Source organism: Podarcis filfolensis (assembly GCF_964270895.1).
Source record: "Podarcis filfolensis genome assembly, chromosome: 18".
Classification (NCBI taxonomy): domain Eukaryota; kingdom Metazoa; phylum Chordata; class Lepidosauria; order Squamata; family Lacertidae; genus Podarcis; species Podarcis filfolensis.
Genome location: NC_139622.1, coordinates 9,887,793 through 9,905,175, shown reverse-complemented (window position 1 = coordinate 9,905,175; position 17,383 = coordinate 9,887,793). Strand labels below are relative to the sequence as shown.

The 17,383-nt window shown below is 48.1% G+C and overlaps 1 protein-coding gene across 3 annotated transcripts in view; it reads right to left on the bottom strand.

Moving 5' to 3' along the window:
* LOC310753446 (calcium/calmodulin-dependent protein kinase type IV-like) overlaps nt 1–17,036 on the bottom strand; it is a 36,676-nt gene extending 19,640 nt beyond the window's left edge. Inside the window, exons 1-4 of one of the 3 annotated variants that reach the window (XM_083594768.1) lie at nt 16,806–17,036; nt 15,846–16,417; nt 5,867–5,945; nt 4,767–4,829 (exon numbers count right to left, since the gene is read on the bottom strand). In XM_083594768.1, coding sequence (XP_083450894.1) covers nt 4,767–4,829; nt 5,867–5,945; nt 15,846–15,946 — 243 coding nt within the window. In that variant the 5' untranslated portion in view covers nt 15,947–16,417; nt 16,806–17,036. Of the gene's footprint in view, nt 1–4,766; nt 4,830–5,866; nt 5,946–15,845; nt 16,429–16,805 lie in introns of all 3 variants that reach the window. The other 2 variants (XM_083594767.1, XM_083594769.1) reach the window with 2 other exon arrangements.
* Nucleotides 17,037–17,383: the final 347 nt, after the last annotated feature.

The window sequence follows — 17,383 nt, the reverse complement described above, 5'->3', positions numbered from 1 at the left end:
ATACGTGGCGGCGCAATCTCTTATTAACTTCAGAAGTTTACAATCCTATTATCGCTCCCTATCAGCCGCCTGCAAGCAGGGGCGGCTGAAGATAGGAGTCGCAAAAGGGTAAATAACAGAAATAGAATTCCATACACACACACACACACACACACACACCCGTATTTTTTGCTCTATAAGACTCACTTTTTCCCTCCTAAAAAGTAAGGGGAAATGTGTGTGCGTCTTATGGAGCGAATGCAGGCTGCGCAGCTATCCCAGAAGCTGTTCTGGCTTCTGAGATTCAGAATATTTTTTTTCTTGTTTTCCTCCTCCAAAAACTAGGTGCGTCTTGTAGTCTGCTGCGTCTTATAGAGCGAAAAATACGGTATATATGTATATGTGTATATATGTGTGTGTGTGTGTGTGTATATGAACATCTGAGTGAACAAAGAAGCTTGCCAATGTGAGGGGTGCATGTGGAAATCCTAACCCCCCCCCTCTGAAACTATTGGTTATTAGAGCAAAAAATTAGGTCAACAACAGCTTGGAATAATGGCTGTTCGTCCTTCAAGTTGCTGTTATGCTTGTTTTGTTTTTTGAAAAAAATATTGTTTGACTGTTTATTTTATTAGGGTGCAGCTGCCTTCAGCCCCTGCTAAAAACCTGTTCGGTAAGGCAAGCCTACGCAGATACATAAAGCCGGCAGGTTTTAATATGTACCATATTGGCCTGAATATAAGCCGTACCCGAATATAAGCCACACCTTTAAAATTGGAGGGGGGGGACGACGACAAAAAATACCTGAATAAAAGCCACTCCATTTCTTGCTCCCTCGCTTCCCGGCCTTGGGGGAGAGGACGGGGGACTATGCAGGGGGCGGGCGTTGCTTTGCTGCGATCCTGGCGCTGTTTACCCCGTGCTCCTGGCTGCATACCGTAAGGTCGTGAACATAAGCCGCACTTCAACTGCCCCTTGCCCACTGCTGAAGCAGTTATGAGAGCTGGGTCCCGGCAGGAGGAAAGAACGGACTCTGCTGGACCCCTTCAAAGCCCTGGTCTTCTGCAGGGTTTTTTTAAGGGGGGTGCCTAGTCCTGGCAACCTCCCCTCATCGCTCATCGACCCCCAAAGCGCCCGTCTTTAGTAGGACGAAGCGTCGGGTGCTGCCATTCCTCTCCGCAAAAAACCCGGAAGTCAAAAAAGTGAGACTTATATTCAGGCCAATACGGTAATTTCATTTTATAGTGTGCACAGTCCAATCGATTGATTTAATGCCGGTTTTATTAATATTTCTATAGCACTCAGGGCTGTGGTTTCTAAGTGGTGTCAAACAGCATTTGGAATGCTGTGTACAATTCTGGCTGCTTCGCCTCAAAAAGGATACAGTCAAACCTCGGTTGTTGGACGTAATCCGTTCCGGAAGCTTGTTCGGTTTCGGAAAAACGTTCGACAACCAAGGCCCGGCTTCCGATTGGTTGCAGGACCTTCCTGCACTCAAGCGGAAGTCACCTTGGACATTCGTCTTCTGAAAAACGTTTGAAAACTGGAGCGTTTACTTTGGGGTTTTCGATGTTCGGGAGCCAAAACGTTCCAAAACGGAGGCGTTCGGGACCTGAGGTTTGACTGTATTGTAGAGTTGGAAAATGGTTCCATCAAGAAGAATTTAGGGTGGTGTGGCCTGTTTGCCCGTACAGGGCTGAAGGGGTGCAAAATTGAGAAGATCTATGATTGAGAAGATCCATTCGGGGGCGCCAAGTTCTGGCCTTGCACAGGCGCCGCATTATGAAAGATTACCCTGGTCCGCCCCTGGGTGGAGCAAATCTGTTGTCAGAAAAGTGTGCAGCATTTGGAACTTTCCAGTTTAGAGAAGAGGCGAGTGACATGATAGAAGTTTATAGAATTTTTTGGACATGGAGGAAGCTGGCAGAGAAAAGTTTCCCTCTTCCATAACTCTAGAAGACGTGGACATTCAATGAAAGGCAGATAAAAGAGAAGTCATTTTTCACGCAGCACCTAGTTAAACTATGGGAACTTGCAGTCACAGAGGCCTGATGACCACCAACCTGGATGGTTTAAAAAGAGGAGACAGCAATTGGTGGCTACTAGCCTCATTGCCCAAGGGACGCGGGTGGTGCTGTGGTCTAAACCACTGAGCCTAGGGCTTGCCGATCAGAAGGTCGGCGGTTCGAATCCCCGCGACAGGGTGAGCTCCCGTTGCTCGGTCCCTGCTCCTGCCAACCTAGCAGTTCGAAAGCACGTCAAAGTGCAAGTAGATAAATAGATACCGCTCCGGAGGGAAGGTAAACGGCGTTTCCGTGCGCTGCTCTGGTTTGCCAGAAGCGGCTTAGTCCTGCTGGCCACATGACCCGGAAGCTGTACACCGGCTCCCTCGGCCAGTAAAGCGAGATGAGCGCCGCAACCCCAGAGTCGGCCACGACTGGACCTGACGGTCAGGGGTCCCTTTACCTTTACTAGCCTCATTGCCTATTTGCTGCCTAAGTGTTTGAGGCAGCAACACTTCTTTCCATGATCCCTCGTAGCCGAGTAAGATTATCTTCCATGAACACGGTCTTAACAGTGAGTCTGTAAGTTACTGTGGAGGCCAATTCTGGATCCACATGTCATTGGGGACATTGGTTTCCAGGCGGGAGTTGATCCCGGTGAGGGTTTGCCAAGTGTGCCTTCCTCTTGGCACGTTTCTCCATTGCGTCCTGAGTTTGAGTGTCTTCAAAGCCCACGATACCTTTGGTAAAGGCTGTTCTCCAACTGAAGCGCTCGCATGCCAGGGTTTCCCCGTTGTCGGTGTTTATACTACATTTTTATAGATTATAGATTTTTTTTTTAGCTTCTGAATACCAGTTGCAGGAAAACACGGGAGCATAGAGGGCTGCTATACTCGGCTCCTGCTTGCTGGCTTCCCATGGGCAACTGGCTGGCCATTACGAGACCAGCATGCTGGATTTGGCTTGATCCACCTGTCTCTTTCACTCACTCTCAGATCCTCAAACCTGCACCTCCAGAACTGTTGACAGCTTCCCCCCTTTCAAGGAATTAACTTCTCTTTTACAGAGCAACATCCAATTCCTAGAAGGATACGATCTTGCAAGTCGGCAGACGTCCATGATGTGCCACGGAAGCCCAATATATAGGGATGTTATTCGAATCGTCACGCTTTGCAGCTTAAAGGCAACCTATTAGGGATTATAAGGAGAGTGTCCTGGGGGATTATCCCACATCCGGCAGCTGAAAGGCTCTGTGGATATTGGTGATAGGGCCCAGGTTCCCCCATGGGATGCCTAGCTGATTTTAGAGACAGTCTTTGTGTACGCGATTTACCAGCCAGCCACGAAGGACACTGACCCTCCGGTTGCAAGGAGCCCCAACTCACAACCTTTCAAAAGAAAGCATTAAGCAACCAGGAAGCGCTGTCTGAAATTGAGCTTCAGCTGCTGCGCTCTACATGGGGCTAATTTGGAGGTGACCCGGAAACTGCAACTAATCCAGAATGCGGCAGCCAGACTGGGGACTGGGAGCGGCCACCAAGACCATATAACACCACTCCTGAAAGACCTCCATTGGCTCCCAGTACGTTTCCGGGCACAATTCAAAGTGTTGGTGCTGACCTTGAACGGACTTGGCCAGTATACCTGAAGGAGCGTCTCCACCCCCATCGCTCAGCCCATTTCACTGAGGTCCATTTCCGAGGACCTTCTGGCGGTTCCCTCCCTGCGAGAAGTGAGGTTACAGGGAACCAGGCAGAGGGCCTTCTCAGTGGTGGCGCCTGCCCTGTGGAATGCCCTCCTGTCAGATGTCAAGGAAATAAACAACTATCTGACTTTTAGAAGGCAGCCCTGCTTAGGGAAATTTTTAATGTTTGATGTTTTATCGTGTTTGTAATATTCTGTTGGGAGCCGCCCAGAGTGGCTGGGTATAAATAAGTTGGGCAGGGTATAAATAAGTTGTTGTTGTTGTTGTTGTTGTTGTGCCACAGCCCTCCATCTTGCCAGGTTCAGAAAAGGGCATGGTGAGGCTCTCCTATTGGAAAAAGGCTTTTAAGGCTTCATCTCGATCGCTCATCCTCTGATGGGGCATCTCTAGTGGTTCCCCACGTGACCCCTGAGGTCCACTTGGAGAAAAGCAATGACAAACCTAGACAGCATCTTAAAAAGCAGAGACATCACCTTGCCAATAAAGGTCCGTATAGTTAAAGCTATGGTTTTCCCAGTAGTGATGAATGGAAGTGAGAGCTGGACCATAAAGAAGGCTGATCGCTGAAGAATGGATGCATTTGAATTCTGGTGCTGGAGGAGACTCTTGAGAGTCCCATGGACTGCAAGAAAATCAAACCTCTTCATTCTGAAGGAAATCAGCCCTGAGTGCTCACTGGAAGGACAGATCCTGAAGCTGGGGCTCCAAGACTTTGGCCACCTCATGAGAAGAGAAGACTCCCTGGAAAAGACCCTGATGTTGGGAAAGATGGAGGGCACAAGGAGAAGGGGACGACAGAGGACGAGATGGTGGGACAGTGTTCTCGAAGCTACCAGCATGAGTTTGACCGAACTGCGGGAGGCAGTGGAAGACAGGAGTGCCCGGTGTGCTCTGGTCCAGGGGGTCACAAAGAGGCGGACACAACTAAACAACTAAACAACAACAACAGGGTTCAAGCCTTTGGTGTGGCAGGCCCCTGACCTGTGGAACTCTCTCCCACCCCCCCAGGTCATTCACTCTCTGACACACCCGTTCTATCCCAAACATCGTGCTCTTTTCGCCAACTCCCCTTAACTTACAATATTCGGATGCGACAGCCTCAGCAACACACCGATTTCGGTCCTGACGATTTTCTTGTCGATCTGAAAACGAAGAATAGAGTGCAACTCAAGAACCCCCCACCATTTTCCCGTTGTTTTTGCCAACTTGGAAAGACCTGCTGATGGTCAGCAGGGACACAGGGAGCAACTATAGATGAATTCTGGCCAAACCTGATGATCACTCCCTTCTCTTAGACTCTGTTTGCCCCACTCTGACCTAGAGGTAGAGTGGGGAATCCCTGCAAAGAACAAGCAGCGTCATCTAATCGTTCCTCATTTGGAGTGTCACAGGAACCCCCCCCCCCCAATCATTCAGTTTGTACAAACTTCACACACTTCATGCACCCTCACACACTACATACACTATGCTTCTGTTATAAATTCATAGAAAATCAACCATACATCGGATTTGCACTGTTCCACTTTTATTTTACTCCATGAAGGAAGGACTACAAAATGGGGAAGGTTTGATACAGGCCAGCCATAATCCCTTGAGCATCCCAGCACATACACAGGAGCCCTGCCCAGTTGCTATGCCAACCCTGATGGTCCTAGACAGAAGACCATCAAGATCACAAAGAACTTGCATATGGGAGTGGATTCGGCATGGACTGGAACAAAGGACAATGATCAGATCTTCCCTCTGGGGGCAGGAAACTGCAAACTCCCCTCTGTCACCTGGAAAGTGCTCATGGGGAGGGGGAAAGGGGGAACCAGCCAGGTGACAGGACACTCAGGTTACCACCACAACTCCTCCCTCAACCCCTCCTTTCTGTGATGTATGTATCTGAGGGGTGGTCTTAGGTTACACCCCTTCTGTGATGTATGTATGTTTCTGGGGGTGGTCTTGATCTACAAGGTGGCAATTTCAAAAGTCTTTATAAGGTTTTGCACACCATTTTTCTGGGTCCTTCCTCTCTCCTGCGAGTGAGTGGAGCACCCTGTTGCAACAGATCAATAAAGGCCAAGTCTACAGGCTGCTGTTTTGCTCCAAGTTATCCTGGTTGGTGTCTTTGTTTTTGTCCAAGGGAGCCCTCGGATTTTTCCGTTAACAGGAGTGAGATGGGATTGGCACTTACCGTTTTCTTCAATATTTTGGCAGCGTATTGGATGTTAGTTCCTTTCTCCTCACAACTGTACACCACTGACGTGGCTCCCCTAAAGAAACGGGACAGAGAGAGGTGATCACACATTCCCTCCTCCCAGAATGTATGCACAGAATGAGTTTTTTCCTTTTTTAAAAAAGAAAGAAAATAAGCAATAGATCCTATTCCCATTGGGAGAAATGACCAACCAGGGAATTGTCAGAAGCCATATCAAGGTGTTTATTTATATTCATTTATTTTTGCTATTTCATCTGAGTTTTAAGTATTTGAGAAAGAAACTTAGCATGTAAATGACATCTTAATTGTCTTTCTCGTACCAATCACAGGTCTTTCAATGCTACTCTCTTTTAAGGCTATTCGCGATGTGGGTTAAACCACAGAGCCTAGGACTTGTTGATCAGAAGGATGGCAGTTTGAATCCCTGCAACAGGGTGAGCTCCCATTGTTCGGTGCCTGCTCCTGCCAACCTAGCAGTTCAAAAGCACGTCAAGTGCAAGTAGATAAATAGGTACCACTCCGGCGGAAAGGTAAATGGTGTTTCCCTGCGCTGCTCTGGTTCGCCAGAAGTGGCTTAGTCCTGCTGGCCACATGACCCGGAAGCTGTACACCATAATGGTCAGGGGTCCCTTTACCTTATTGGGAACCTTATTAATTTTTTTGCAGCTGTTGTGTTTTTCTTTTTTATTATCATTATATGCTGTAATTCCCCCTTCAAAGTTCAACTGAAGGACAGGATATCAAACAAACAATTAATCAAAAACAGTGATGTCACTATTGCACTGTAATTGTGAATGGATCATAATTTTTCAGGAGGCAAGCTAAAGAACCTTATTGAAATCATAGCAGGAAGGGATGGTCAGAACTGTGTTTGAATATATTTTTCTTTCATAATTTATATACCGCTCGATTAAAACTGATTAACGATAAAACCGAAGCCCTCCGAGTTGGTGGCTATCGCCGCCTCCTGTGGCAGCGAGTTCCGCAGGTTAACAATGCGTCGCTTTCTTTATTTCCGCCCTTGAATCTTCTAACATTCGGCTTCATCCGCAAGTTCTAGTGTTAGAGAGAGGGAGGAAAACTTCCCTCCACCCACTTCTTCCATGCCAGGCATAATTTTACAGGCGTCGATATCATGTCACCACTTACCCCAACAAGCACGTTTTGACTCGTGTAAACGTTTTTGTGAAGCACATTCTACAAACATGCATTTTCAGTGCACACTTTCCCCTTTATACACTGGTACCTTGGTTCTCAAACTTAATCCGTTCCGGAAGTCCATTCCAAAACCAAAGCGTTCCAAAGCCGAGGCGCACTTTCCCATAGAAAGGAACGCAAAACGGATTAATCCGTTCCAGACTTTTAAAAACAACCCCCAAAACAGCAATTTGACATGGATTTTACTATCTAACGAGACCATCGATCCGTAAAATGAAAGCAATAATCAACGTACTGCAGTCACACAATCAATTCATCAATAGCCGGACTGGGTTCCACACAGCCACGAAAACAAAACAAAAAAAGAGCCGCAAAAACAAAAACGCAAAATAAATAGCAAAAACAGACAGACAGACCTCAAAATGGAAGCGTGGCACTCAAATCGAAAACATAACACTCAAAACGGATCACATTCAGCTTCTGAAAAAAAGTTCACAAACCGGAACGCTTACTTTCGGGTTTGCAGTCTTTGGGTTCCAAGTTATTTGAGAACCAAGGCGTTTGAGAACCAAGGCACCACGGTATGTGCATTTGGAGAACTACACCGCCAGATTCAAATTTCGAACCAGCAAAGTTTTTTTGGGGGGGGGGTTGGCTGGCACTAGGATGGGGATGTTTGGACTTCCCTGGGATTTCGGATCCACACAGCTGGGTGCAGAAGGGACTTAGAGACCAGCCCCCAGTCCTCATGCACGCTTCTGGCTTGCCTTTGCTAAAACAGTTTTTAATTAAAAACCGCAATGCTAAAGAAGCTCTAAACCTTTAAGCGGCTTTGGAGCCCGAAAGGGACCCCGTCTGGCCCAGGCCTGGGGACTTGACGGCCTCCGTCCCTTCTGAGCAGATTGGCAAATTTGTGTTTACGGGGAGATTACATGCTGATCAGCACAGGCTGACAAGAAATGCTTTTTTTGGGGGGGGGAGTGAAGTGGCTTGTGCGTCACACAGCCTGGGAATTGGCTTCCTGAGGTGCAGCCAGGGACACCCGCATACCCGCCAAAATTATTATTATTATTAATAATAATAATAATAATAATAATAATAATAATAATAATAATAATAAATTATTTATACCCCACCCATCTGGCTGGATTTCCCCAGCCACTCTGGGCAGCTCCCAACAGAATTAAAAGCACAATAAAACATCAAACATTAAAACCTTCCCTAACCAGGGCTGCCTTCAGATGTCTTCTAAAAGTCAGATAGTTGTTTTCAGCAGGGGGCCAGTCCACTGTCCCTCAGACCTTTTGGGGGGCCAGACTACACACACACACACACACAGACACACACAGTGGTACCTCGGGTTACATACGTTTCAGGTTACATACGCTTCAGATTACAGACTCCACTAACCCAGAAATATTGCCTCAGGTTAAGAACTTTGCTTCAGGATGAGAACAGAAATCGTGCTCTGGCGGTGGGAGCCCCCATTAGCTAAAGTGGTGCTTCAGGTTAAGAACAGTTTCAGGTTAAGAACGGACCTCCGGAACGAAATAAGTACTTAACCCGAGGTACCACTGTAGTTGTTTTATTTCCTTGACTTCTGATGATTTATGTATGATGATAAATGTTAAAAGTGGAAATGAATCAAAAAATGTTTTTTAAAAAGATCATAGCTGGGTAATTATTTATTGTAACCTAAGAGTGAATTTCTGTTTCTGTTTCATGATTTGCTGATGTCTTGAGAGTTAACTTTGATGCGCACTACTGTATCCCAAAGGATTATTGAATATTTCTTTTTTTATATATAAGCTGTTCCATTTCAAAGTTAAGACCTTTTTGTATTGGACATTGGCTCAGGATTTCAGTGTTTAATCTAGGGAAGGGTTTGTACCAACACCTGACCAATGAGGAATTTGTCAGCAAATGGCAGAAAACCATGGCTAAAAAAGCCACCTCTATTGGTCTGTCTCCCCCCCAAGTGTATTACCTGGGTTATGAAGGTGCCCAAAAGATTTTAAAGCAAAGATTATGGGATAATGCACACAGTGACTTGCGAACTCGATTGCACGCAGTCTGTAGTCCGCTGGCAGTAGGAGTTCAATATGGGCATGTCTTTAAGTCAACATCTTACATTAAAAACCTGACAGTACCAAACTACCGAAGGCTTTTCACCAAAGCTAGACTAAATGTATTTCCCTCTGCAGTGTTGGATGGCAGGTGGAGAGGAGTTCCCTACCAGGACAGACTTTGCTTGTGTGCTCAAGACATCGATTCCATAAAACATATTTTGTTGCATTATGCAAAATATGAGCAGGCCAGGGCTGAACTGATATTACCCTTGCTGGTACCTTTCCCGGGAAAATCAGAGGCTCACTATGTCAGGTTCCTACTGGAAGACCGGACAAATGCTAGAACGTTAGCAGTGGCAAAGTTTTTATCGGTGGTTGCAAGAACAAATGAGCCCTATATTCTAAACAAAATGCTTGTTTAACCTGGAGGAAGGCTTGTCTGAATTGTGTATTGATTTGTAATGATTTGTTGGGTCTCTGGACCGTAATAAAGATTGATTGATTGATTGATTGATTGATTATTATAAGGCGTGTGGTCTTCGTTGTACATTTCGTCGCTGCAAACCGCCTTGCAGCAATATAGAAAAGGCGCCGTGCAAATTAAAAGTGAAATGGAAATGATAGGAAACAGCCGCTCTTAACATCCATCAGGATAAAGGAAATCGCAGCGTCTCCGGAATCTGCACCAGATATACTTCCTCTCGCTAAGAATAGCCTGGTTTTGGCATCTGTTCCGCCGAACCTCATTATCTGCAGCAGCAGGTGGATGGGAAAGTAAAATTAGCTGTGCTCACTTTGCCCCTTCCCTCCCTAGATCCTTTGCAATTTCATCCTGCCCACATCTCTGTATATTTCCAGCAGCATAAGCAAAACCGACTTTGACGTCAGATGCTGACAAAATGCCTGAAACTCCATCTTTGGTGGAGATGGAGCAACAGGAACCTTCCTGGTGCTGAGTCAGGCCACTGGCCCAGCCTGATTGGCAGGCTGTGGTCATTTCCAAAACAAATACAGTGGTACCTTGGTTGTCAAACTTAATAATAATAATAATAATGATAATAATAATAATAATAATAATTTATTTATACCCCGCCTATCTGGCTGAGTTTCCCCAGCCACTCTGGGCGGCTTCCAATCAAGTATTAAAAACAATACAGCGTTAAGTATTAAAAACTTCCCAGAACAGGGCTGCCTTCAGATGTCTTTTAAAGATAGGATAGCTACTTATTTCCTTCACATCTGAAGGGAGGGTGTTCCACAGGGCGGGCGCCACTACCGAGAAGGCCCTCTGCCTGGTTCCCTGTAACCTTACTTCTCGCAATGAGGGAACCGCCAGAAGGCCCTCGGAGCTGGACCTCAGTGTCCAGGCTGAACGATGGGGGTGGAGACGCTCCTTCAGGTATACAGGACCGAGGCCGTTTAGGGCTTTCAAGGTCAGCACCAACACTTTGAATTGTGCTCGGAAACGTACTGGGAGCCAGTGCAGATCTCTCAGAACCGGTGTTATATGGTCCCGGCGCCCACTCCCAGTCACCAGTCTAGCTGCCGCATTCTGGATTAATTGCAGTTTCTGGTTCACCTTCAAAGGTAGCCCCACGTAGAGCGCGTTGCAGTAGTCCAAGCGGGAGATAACTAGATAACTAATCTGTTCCGGGAGGCCGTTTGACACCTGGAACCATTTGAAAACCAAGGCGTGGCTTCCGATTGAGCGCAGGAAGCGCCTGCAGCTGATGGGAAGACACGTTGGACGTCTGGCTTCTGGAAAACGTCCGCAAAACAGAACACTCCCTTCCAGGCTTGCGGCGTTCAGGAGCCAAGCCGTTTGACAACCAAGGTACCACTGTAGAGCAACAGTCAAGTCCTCATGATTCGGAATAAAGGGCTGATTTAAATAGGAACCTAGGAGAGGAGCTTTTAAAAGTCTGATTTACACCTCCAGCGCTCCTCTGCTGCCCCCTTGCCTTTTCGTGTCCTACGAGGTAACCATTACACCACACTGTCCGTCCAGACACATTTCCATGCATTACGCTGAGATTCACCTGGCATATTCTCCATGCACATGGAAAGTTATAAAGGAGGGTAAAAGAAGAAGAGATAGATAGGTTGAAATTCTTGTAGGATGTGATCCATGAGAGGCAGTCAAGTACAACATTCCTTGTAATGCTAGAAAAGACATGCGAGGGAATGTTTGGTCCAGCCAGTCGAAACTTCCTGTTCCTCCTGGCTGGAGCATCCTTCCTTTTGCATGTGATAGAAGGTGGGCGTGACCTCACCTGCCCAGGTAACAAAAGGACGAGTCACACAGCACACCTCTCTTTTTGACTTCCTTCTTCATTTGACCAGGTTTTAGCTAAGACTGCTCTGCTAGCCAGTGGCGTAGCGTGGGTTGTCAGCACCCGGGGCAAGGCAAGTAATTTGCGCCCCCTAACCCGTGGATTTGCGCCCCCTAACCCGTGGATTTGCGCCCCCTAACCCTAACCCCCAGATGTTGCGCCCGGTGCGGCTGGCCCCCCCTGCACCCCCCACGCTACGCCACTGCTGCTAGCTCTCAGCTAGCAGAAGCACTGGGATTCCTCCCCCATATTGGGTAGATCCACATGTACATATTTGTAACTACGTCTGCCTTCAGGAATCCAACTGTGAACTGATGTGAGTCAACTTCTTTTATTGACTTTGAATAAGATTGTGGCTTCTTTATTCTTTGGAGAGGGATTCAAGGGAACTTACCAGGAATGTACAATTCAATCTGAGACAGACTGAGTTGTATAGTAGCGAGAGGCTCACACAAGCCTGCAACCAACTATCTGCTGGGCATGTAAAAGGGGGAATGTAACTCTGCTACTATTCTGGGACGCGGGTGGAGCTGTGGGTTAAACCACAGAGCCTAGGACTTGCCGATCAGAAGGTCGGCGGTTCGAATCCCCGCCACGGGGTGAGCTCCCGTTGCTCGGTCCCAGCTCCTGCCAGCCTAGCAGTTTGAAAGCACGTCAAAGTGCAAGTAGATAAATAGGTACCGCTCCGGCAGGAAGTTAAACAGCGTTTCCGTGCGCTGCTCTGGTTCACCAGAAGCGGCTCAGTCATGCTGGCCACATGACCCGGAAGCTGTACGCCAGCTCCCTCGGCCAATAAAGCGAGATGAGCGCTGCAGCCCCAGAGTCAGTCATGACTGGACCTAATGGTCAGGGCTCCCTTTACCTTTTACCTTTAGTTTCCTTGGGTGGTGTTTAGTCACTTGGTGAACGTTCAAGCGGCGGTGGGGGTAAATGTGTTGGGTCTTTAGGAAGCTCCTGGCATGCTCTTCTAGTAAATACACATTGAGATGTGTTTTTAAAACGCTTATATTTGGGGGATATTAATCCTGATCAGTGCGGTGGCTGTAACAGAGCCGTTGGGTAAATCCTTAATTAGGGACATAGAGTCTCTCTCTCTCTCTCTGGCTCTCCCAGGGAGGGAGGGAGAAAAAGCGGAATTCATTTCACTGTTTCGTTGCCTTTCTTTCAGTCTTGCCACCGCCTCCGTGGTATCTCTCTTAAGGCATGCTCAGCCAAATTGAACAAACAGACACCTTAGCCTTTGTTAATTTTCCATCTGGCTCATGGGAGTGAGAGAAGAACAGATGCTTTTACTTAAGAGTTTATCTGCAATTCTGCAAAAGCCTTTCTCAAGCGTGCCGCTCCTCTCTGTTCGTGACTCCATCCCCCCTTTAACAACGTGCAAGGTTGCTCTGCTTGTAAAATTCAGCTTTCAAAGAATTGTGGGGATGTTCAGGGTGGCAGGAGAGGATATATTGTTTATCAATATTCTTCCTAGCTAGCACGTTCCTTTATGTAGCAGCTTGAATGTTCACCAAGTGATTAAACACCACCCAAGGAAACTAAATATCCTGCTAAACATCATCGCTATCTGTGTTGTGTAGTGGTTAGATTGTCGGGGAACGACCTGAGAGAGACCAGGGTTCAAATCTCTCTACTCGGCCCTGAATATCCCAGGGTGTGTGGCTTTGGGTGTGGCCAGCCTCACAGACTCACCCACCTCGCAGGGTTGTGGACAAAAATGGCAAGAGGGGGCTTGCTCTTCAGGTTAATGAAAAAAGCGAGCGAGAGTTGTTTTATGATTTGTTATTGTCAGTGCAAAGCAGTCCTTGGCAGCTCGGCCGGGGTGTGAGACATCGGCCCAGGCGTGTTTCTGGTGGCAGGCATGCGCACCCAGAGGTGCAGAATGCGAACCAGTGCTTATCGGCTGCTGAGCGCAGTGGGATTGACTCCCACGCAGAGTTTCACAGCTTTCGTTGTGACGGTGCAAGGTGGGGTGGGGTCTGAACCCTGAAGGGCAAAAGACTGGATTGCCCGCTAGGCAGATTTAAGCACGTGCTTAGGGGCAGTAGCACAACAGGGGCACCAAAAGGAAAAAGGAATATATATTTTTTGGAAAGAATTAGACATTTGCAGAAACATGCGGCCCTCCAGACCTTGGTGTCTGGCCCCCAAAACTCTCCCAGGCCACGGTCCTCACCAACCTCCCACAGAGCTGTTGTCGGTAAGTGTAGACAATACTGAGCTAAATGGGGCAATGGTCTGATTCAGTACATTGCACTTTCTTAATTTCCTATTTAAATTCGGAATCACGAGGACTGGAATCTTACAGTACATCACCTAACAGTATGCAGGTGGTAACACCTAACAGACGTGGGTGGCGCTGTGGTCTAAACCACTGAGCCTCTTGGGTTTGCCGATCAGAAGGTCGGCGGTTCGAATCCCCACAACGGGGTGAGCTCCCATTGCTCTGTCCCAGCTCCTGCCAACCTAGCAGTTCGAAAGCACGCCTGGGCGAGTAGATAAATAGGTACCACCATGGTGGGAAGGTAAACGGCGTTTCCGTGCGCTCTGGTTTACGTCATGGTGTCCCGTTGCGCCAGAAGCGTTTTAGTCCTGCTGGCCACATGAGTCAGAAAGCTGACTGCGGACAAACACCAGGTCCCTTGGCCTGAAAGCGAGATGAGCGCCGCAACCCCATAGTCGCCTTTGACTGGACTTAACTGTCTAGGGGTCCTTTACCTTTACCTTTACCTAACAGTAAGGGAACTCCTATGGTTGGGGCAAAGATGCTAGAGCATCCGCTTTGCTTGCAGATTCCCCAAATTCAGTCCCCAAAAGCATCTCTGGGGGGCGTGGGCTGGAAATATTTCCCCTGCCTGAGACCCCCGGAGAGCCGCTGCCAGACTGTGTCCACAATCCTGGCACCATTCTTTGTGTGTCTCCTCCACGTGAGGTCCGGATGTTGGCAACATGAGAGCAGGGCCTTTTCTGCAGTGGCTCTGCCATTTGTAGAATTCCCTCCCCAGAGTGGCTTGCCTGGCTCCTTCATTATACACCTTTAGGGAGCAAGCAGGGCCGGATTTAGGTTTGATGAGGCCCTCAGCTCCTGAAGGTAATGGGGCCCTTTCTATGTCCAGCTGTCCTTTGACAACAACAAATAGTTGCTGGTTTTTTGTGTTGAATATATGCCATATGGTCATTTACGGACCTAATAGGTATCTAAAGCCATTTGCAGATAACAAATAGGAGCTTACCCAACACTGTTGCTGGATGTAGGTTTTATTTTATTGGTTTTTTTATCTCATATTTCGGAAATGTACATCCAGGTTTTTCCCCCCCTTTAATTTTTTTGGGGGGCAGGGCCGCCAAGAGAGTGGGGCCCTAAGCTATAGCTTGCTTAGATTATACGTAAACCTGGCACTGGGAGCTGGCAAAAACATTCCTCTTCGACCAGGTTTGGGGGTGATTAATATTCTGGAAGGGAGGGTTATTGGTTCGCTTTGTTTACGTTCTTGTTTTTATTCTGCATTTTGTGTTTTTATGCATCTTTGGATGAAGGGCGGTATGCAAATCAATAATAATAATAATAATAGTTGGAGCAGTGACTCAGTCTAAGGCACCTGTTAAAACCAGCCCTTTATTCCGAAACATGAGGACTGGAATCTTGTTTCTGTTTTAGAGGAAAGACTGCAGCTCAGCGGTAGAACACCTGCTATGCCTGCTGAAGTCCTGGGTTCAATTCTCAGCAGCATTTCCAAGTAAATTTGGGGAAGGTGGCCTGCCTGAGACCCTGCAGAGCTGCTGCCCACCCGTGTAGACAGTATGGGGCTAGATGGACCAATAGTCTGATTCAGTATAATGCGTCTTACGTTCCAACTTAAAACCAGTCCTGTATTCGAATCCACAAGGCCTGGAATCTTACAGGGAGTTTCCAAACAGCGAAGTAACTCACACAGCTTAGTGTTTCAGCACCTGCTTTGGACGCAGAAGGTGCCGGGTGCAATTCCCGACATCTCCACGTGAGCCGAAATCCCAGAGAGCTGCTGCCAGCCAGTGTAGACTGTACTGAGCTAGATGGACTAGTGATCTTCAGAATAAAATGGCTTCCCACCCCTTTGGTCCCTCCAAAGTGTCGTGCATGCCGATGATAATACAGTGGTACCTCGGGTTAAGTACTTAATTCGTTCCGGAGGTCCGTTCTTAACCTGAAACTGTTCTTAACCTGAAGCACCACTTTAGCTAATGGGGCCTTCTGCTGCTGCCGGAGCACGATTTCTGTTCTCATCCTGAAGCAAAGTTCTTAACCTGAAGCACTATTTCTGGGTTAGCGGAGTCTGTAACCCGAAGCGTATGTAACCCGAGGTACCGCTGTAATAATAAACAGCCAGAAGGAATTCTAGATCCCATCCTTACCTGCCGAGTTCCGGGCCCATGATGTAGAAATCCTCAAGGACTGCATCCCTGCGGGATCCCTCGATCCAGTACTCGTCCTCCAGCGGCTTTGAGGTGGGCATCTTTGGGGCAGAGGCGAGGGTCCTTCCCAGAGGCGAGGAGGCTGGCTTTTCGCTTGGCCCTCTTAAAACATCGCAGATGGGCAGGCGGGGAGGGAGCGGCGGAGATGGGAAAGCAATTTCCAGGATTATCCGGGGAGGATCAGAGTAAACGTCCTCAAATCTCCCTCCTCCGCTTCCAGCTCCGCACAAGAGGGTGGCAGGTGGGCCTCTGCTGCGCTTCTCCGCCGGCTGGATGGAGCCCCTCAGGCCGCCTCACACGTTCCTTGCACGCTCGTTTTGCACGAGGCCCCCAGCTGCCTCCTGCAAAAAAAAGGCAAGCGAGTCTTTGCCTTTAGAGATACCCCTTGAGGTTTTGGGGTGCCTGAGAACCCCTGCACGCTCTCTCACTCAGGCCTGGGTTGGCCACCTCCTCCAGTTAAGGTGATGCGGTTTCTTCTGCTTCTTGACAAAGTCTCCGTCTTTTTCTACATCCTGGGGATCACCTTGAGGAATAATAATAATAATAATAATAATAATAATAATAATAATAATGTACCAATCTGGCAGAGTAGGACAAGTCAAGTTATTCCTGTTGCTCAGGCTCCTGCCCCAAACCACCCTCCCTCCAGGACATTGCAAATATTTTTAGGTGTGGGGGGGGTCTAACCCGGAGAGGAACACTCCCCCACCCACTCCAGTTTCAAGATTTAAATCCAGGATTGCTGCTGGGGTTGGCGTGGCAACCCCTGTTTTGCCAGGTGCCCAAGAAAAAGATACGGCCCTTGCTTGCTCCTCTCCAGTAATTATAACAGTTACAGCATCTATATTTGGAAAATAAACCCCACAATATCAGCACGGAGGTGCCGGCGGCTTTCCAAACCTGGGCTGCAGCCTTCCTTTCGGCGAGGTTCAAGTTTCACATGGCGGAGTGCAATTTCTCCCTCTGGAGCGGTCCTCCACTCCTGCTCTGGTGGATGATGCTCAGAGGATGCTCAGAGACCACGCCCGGGAGAGACAACATCCCGGTGACCTCTATTTGAGAAAGTGTGGCTTGCCAGCTTCAGCCTCAACTCGGCTCGCTCCTGCCACCCAAAGGCGCCTGCGTTTCATTGCCGCTTCCTCCGGCACTCCAGAGCAGAGATGCTGCAGCATGAGGAACTCATTTCGTATCCAGCCAAGCTGGGGGATCAGGGAATCCTACCATTGTAGAGTTGGAAGGGACCGCAAGGGTCATCTATTCTAGTCCAATCCCCTGCAATGCAGGAATCTTTTGCCCAACGTGGGACTCGAACCCACGACCCTGAGATTAAGAGTCTCGTACTCTACCAACTTCTCGTGAAGCTGAGGCTCCAATACTTTGGCCACCTCATGAGAAGAGAAGACTCCCTGGAAAAGACCCTGATGTTGGGAAAGATGGAGGGCACAAGGAGAAGGGGACGACAGAGGACGAGATGGTGG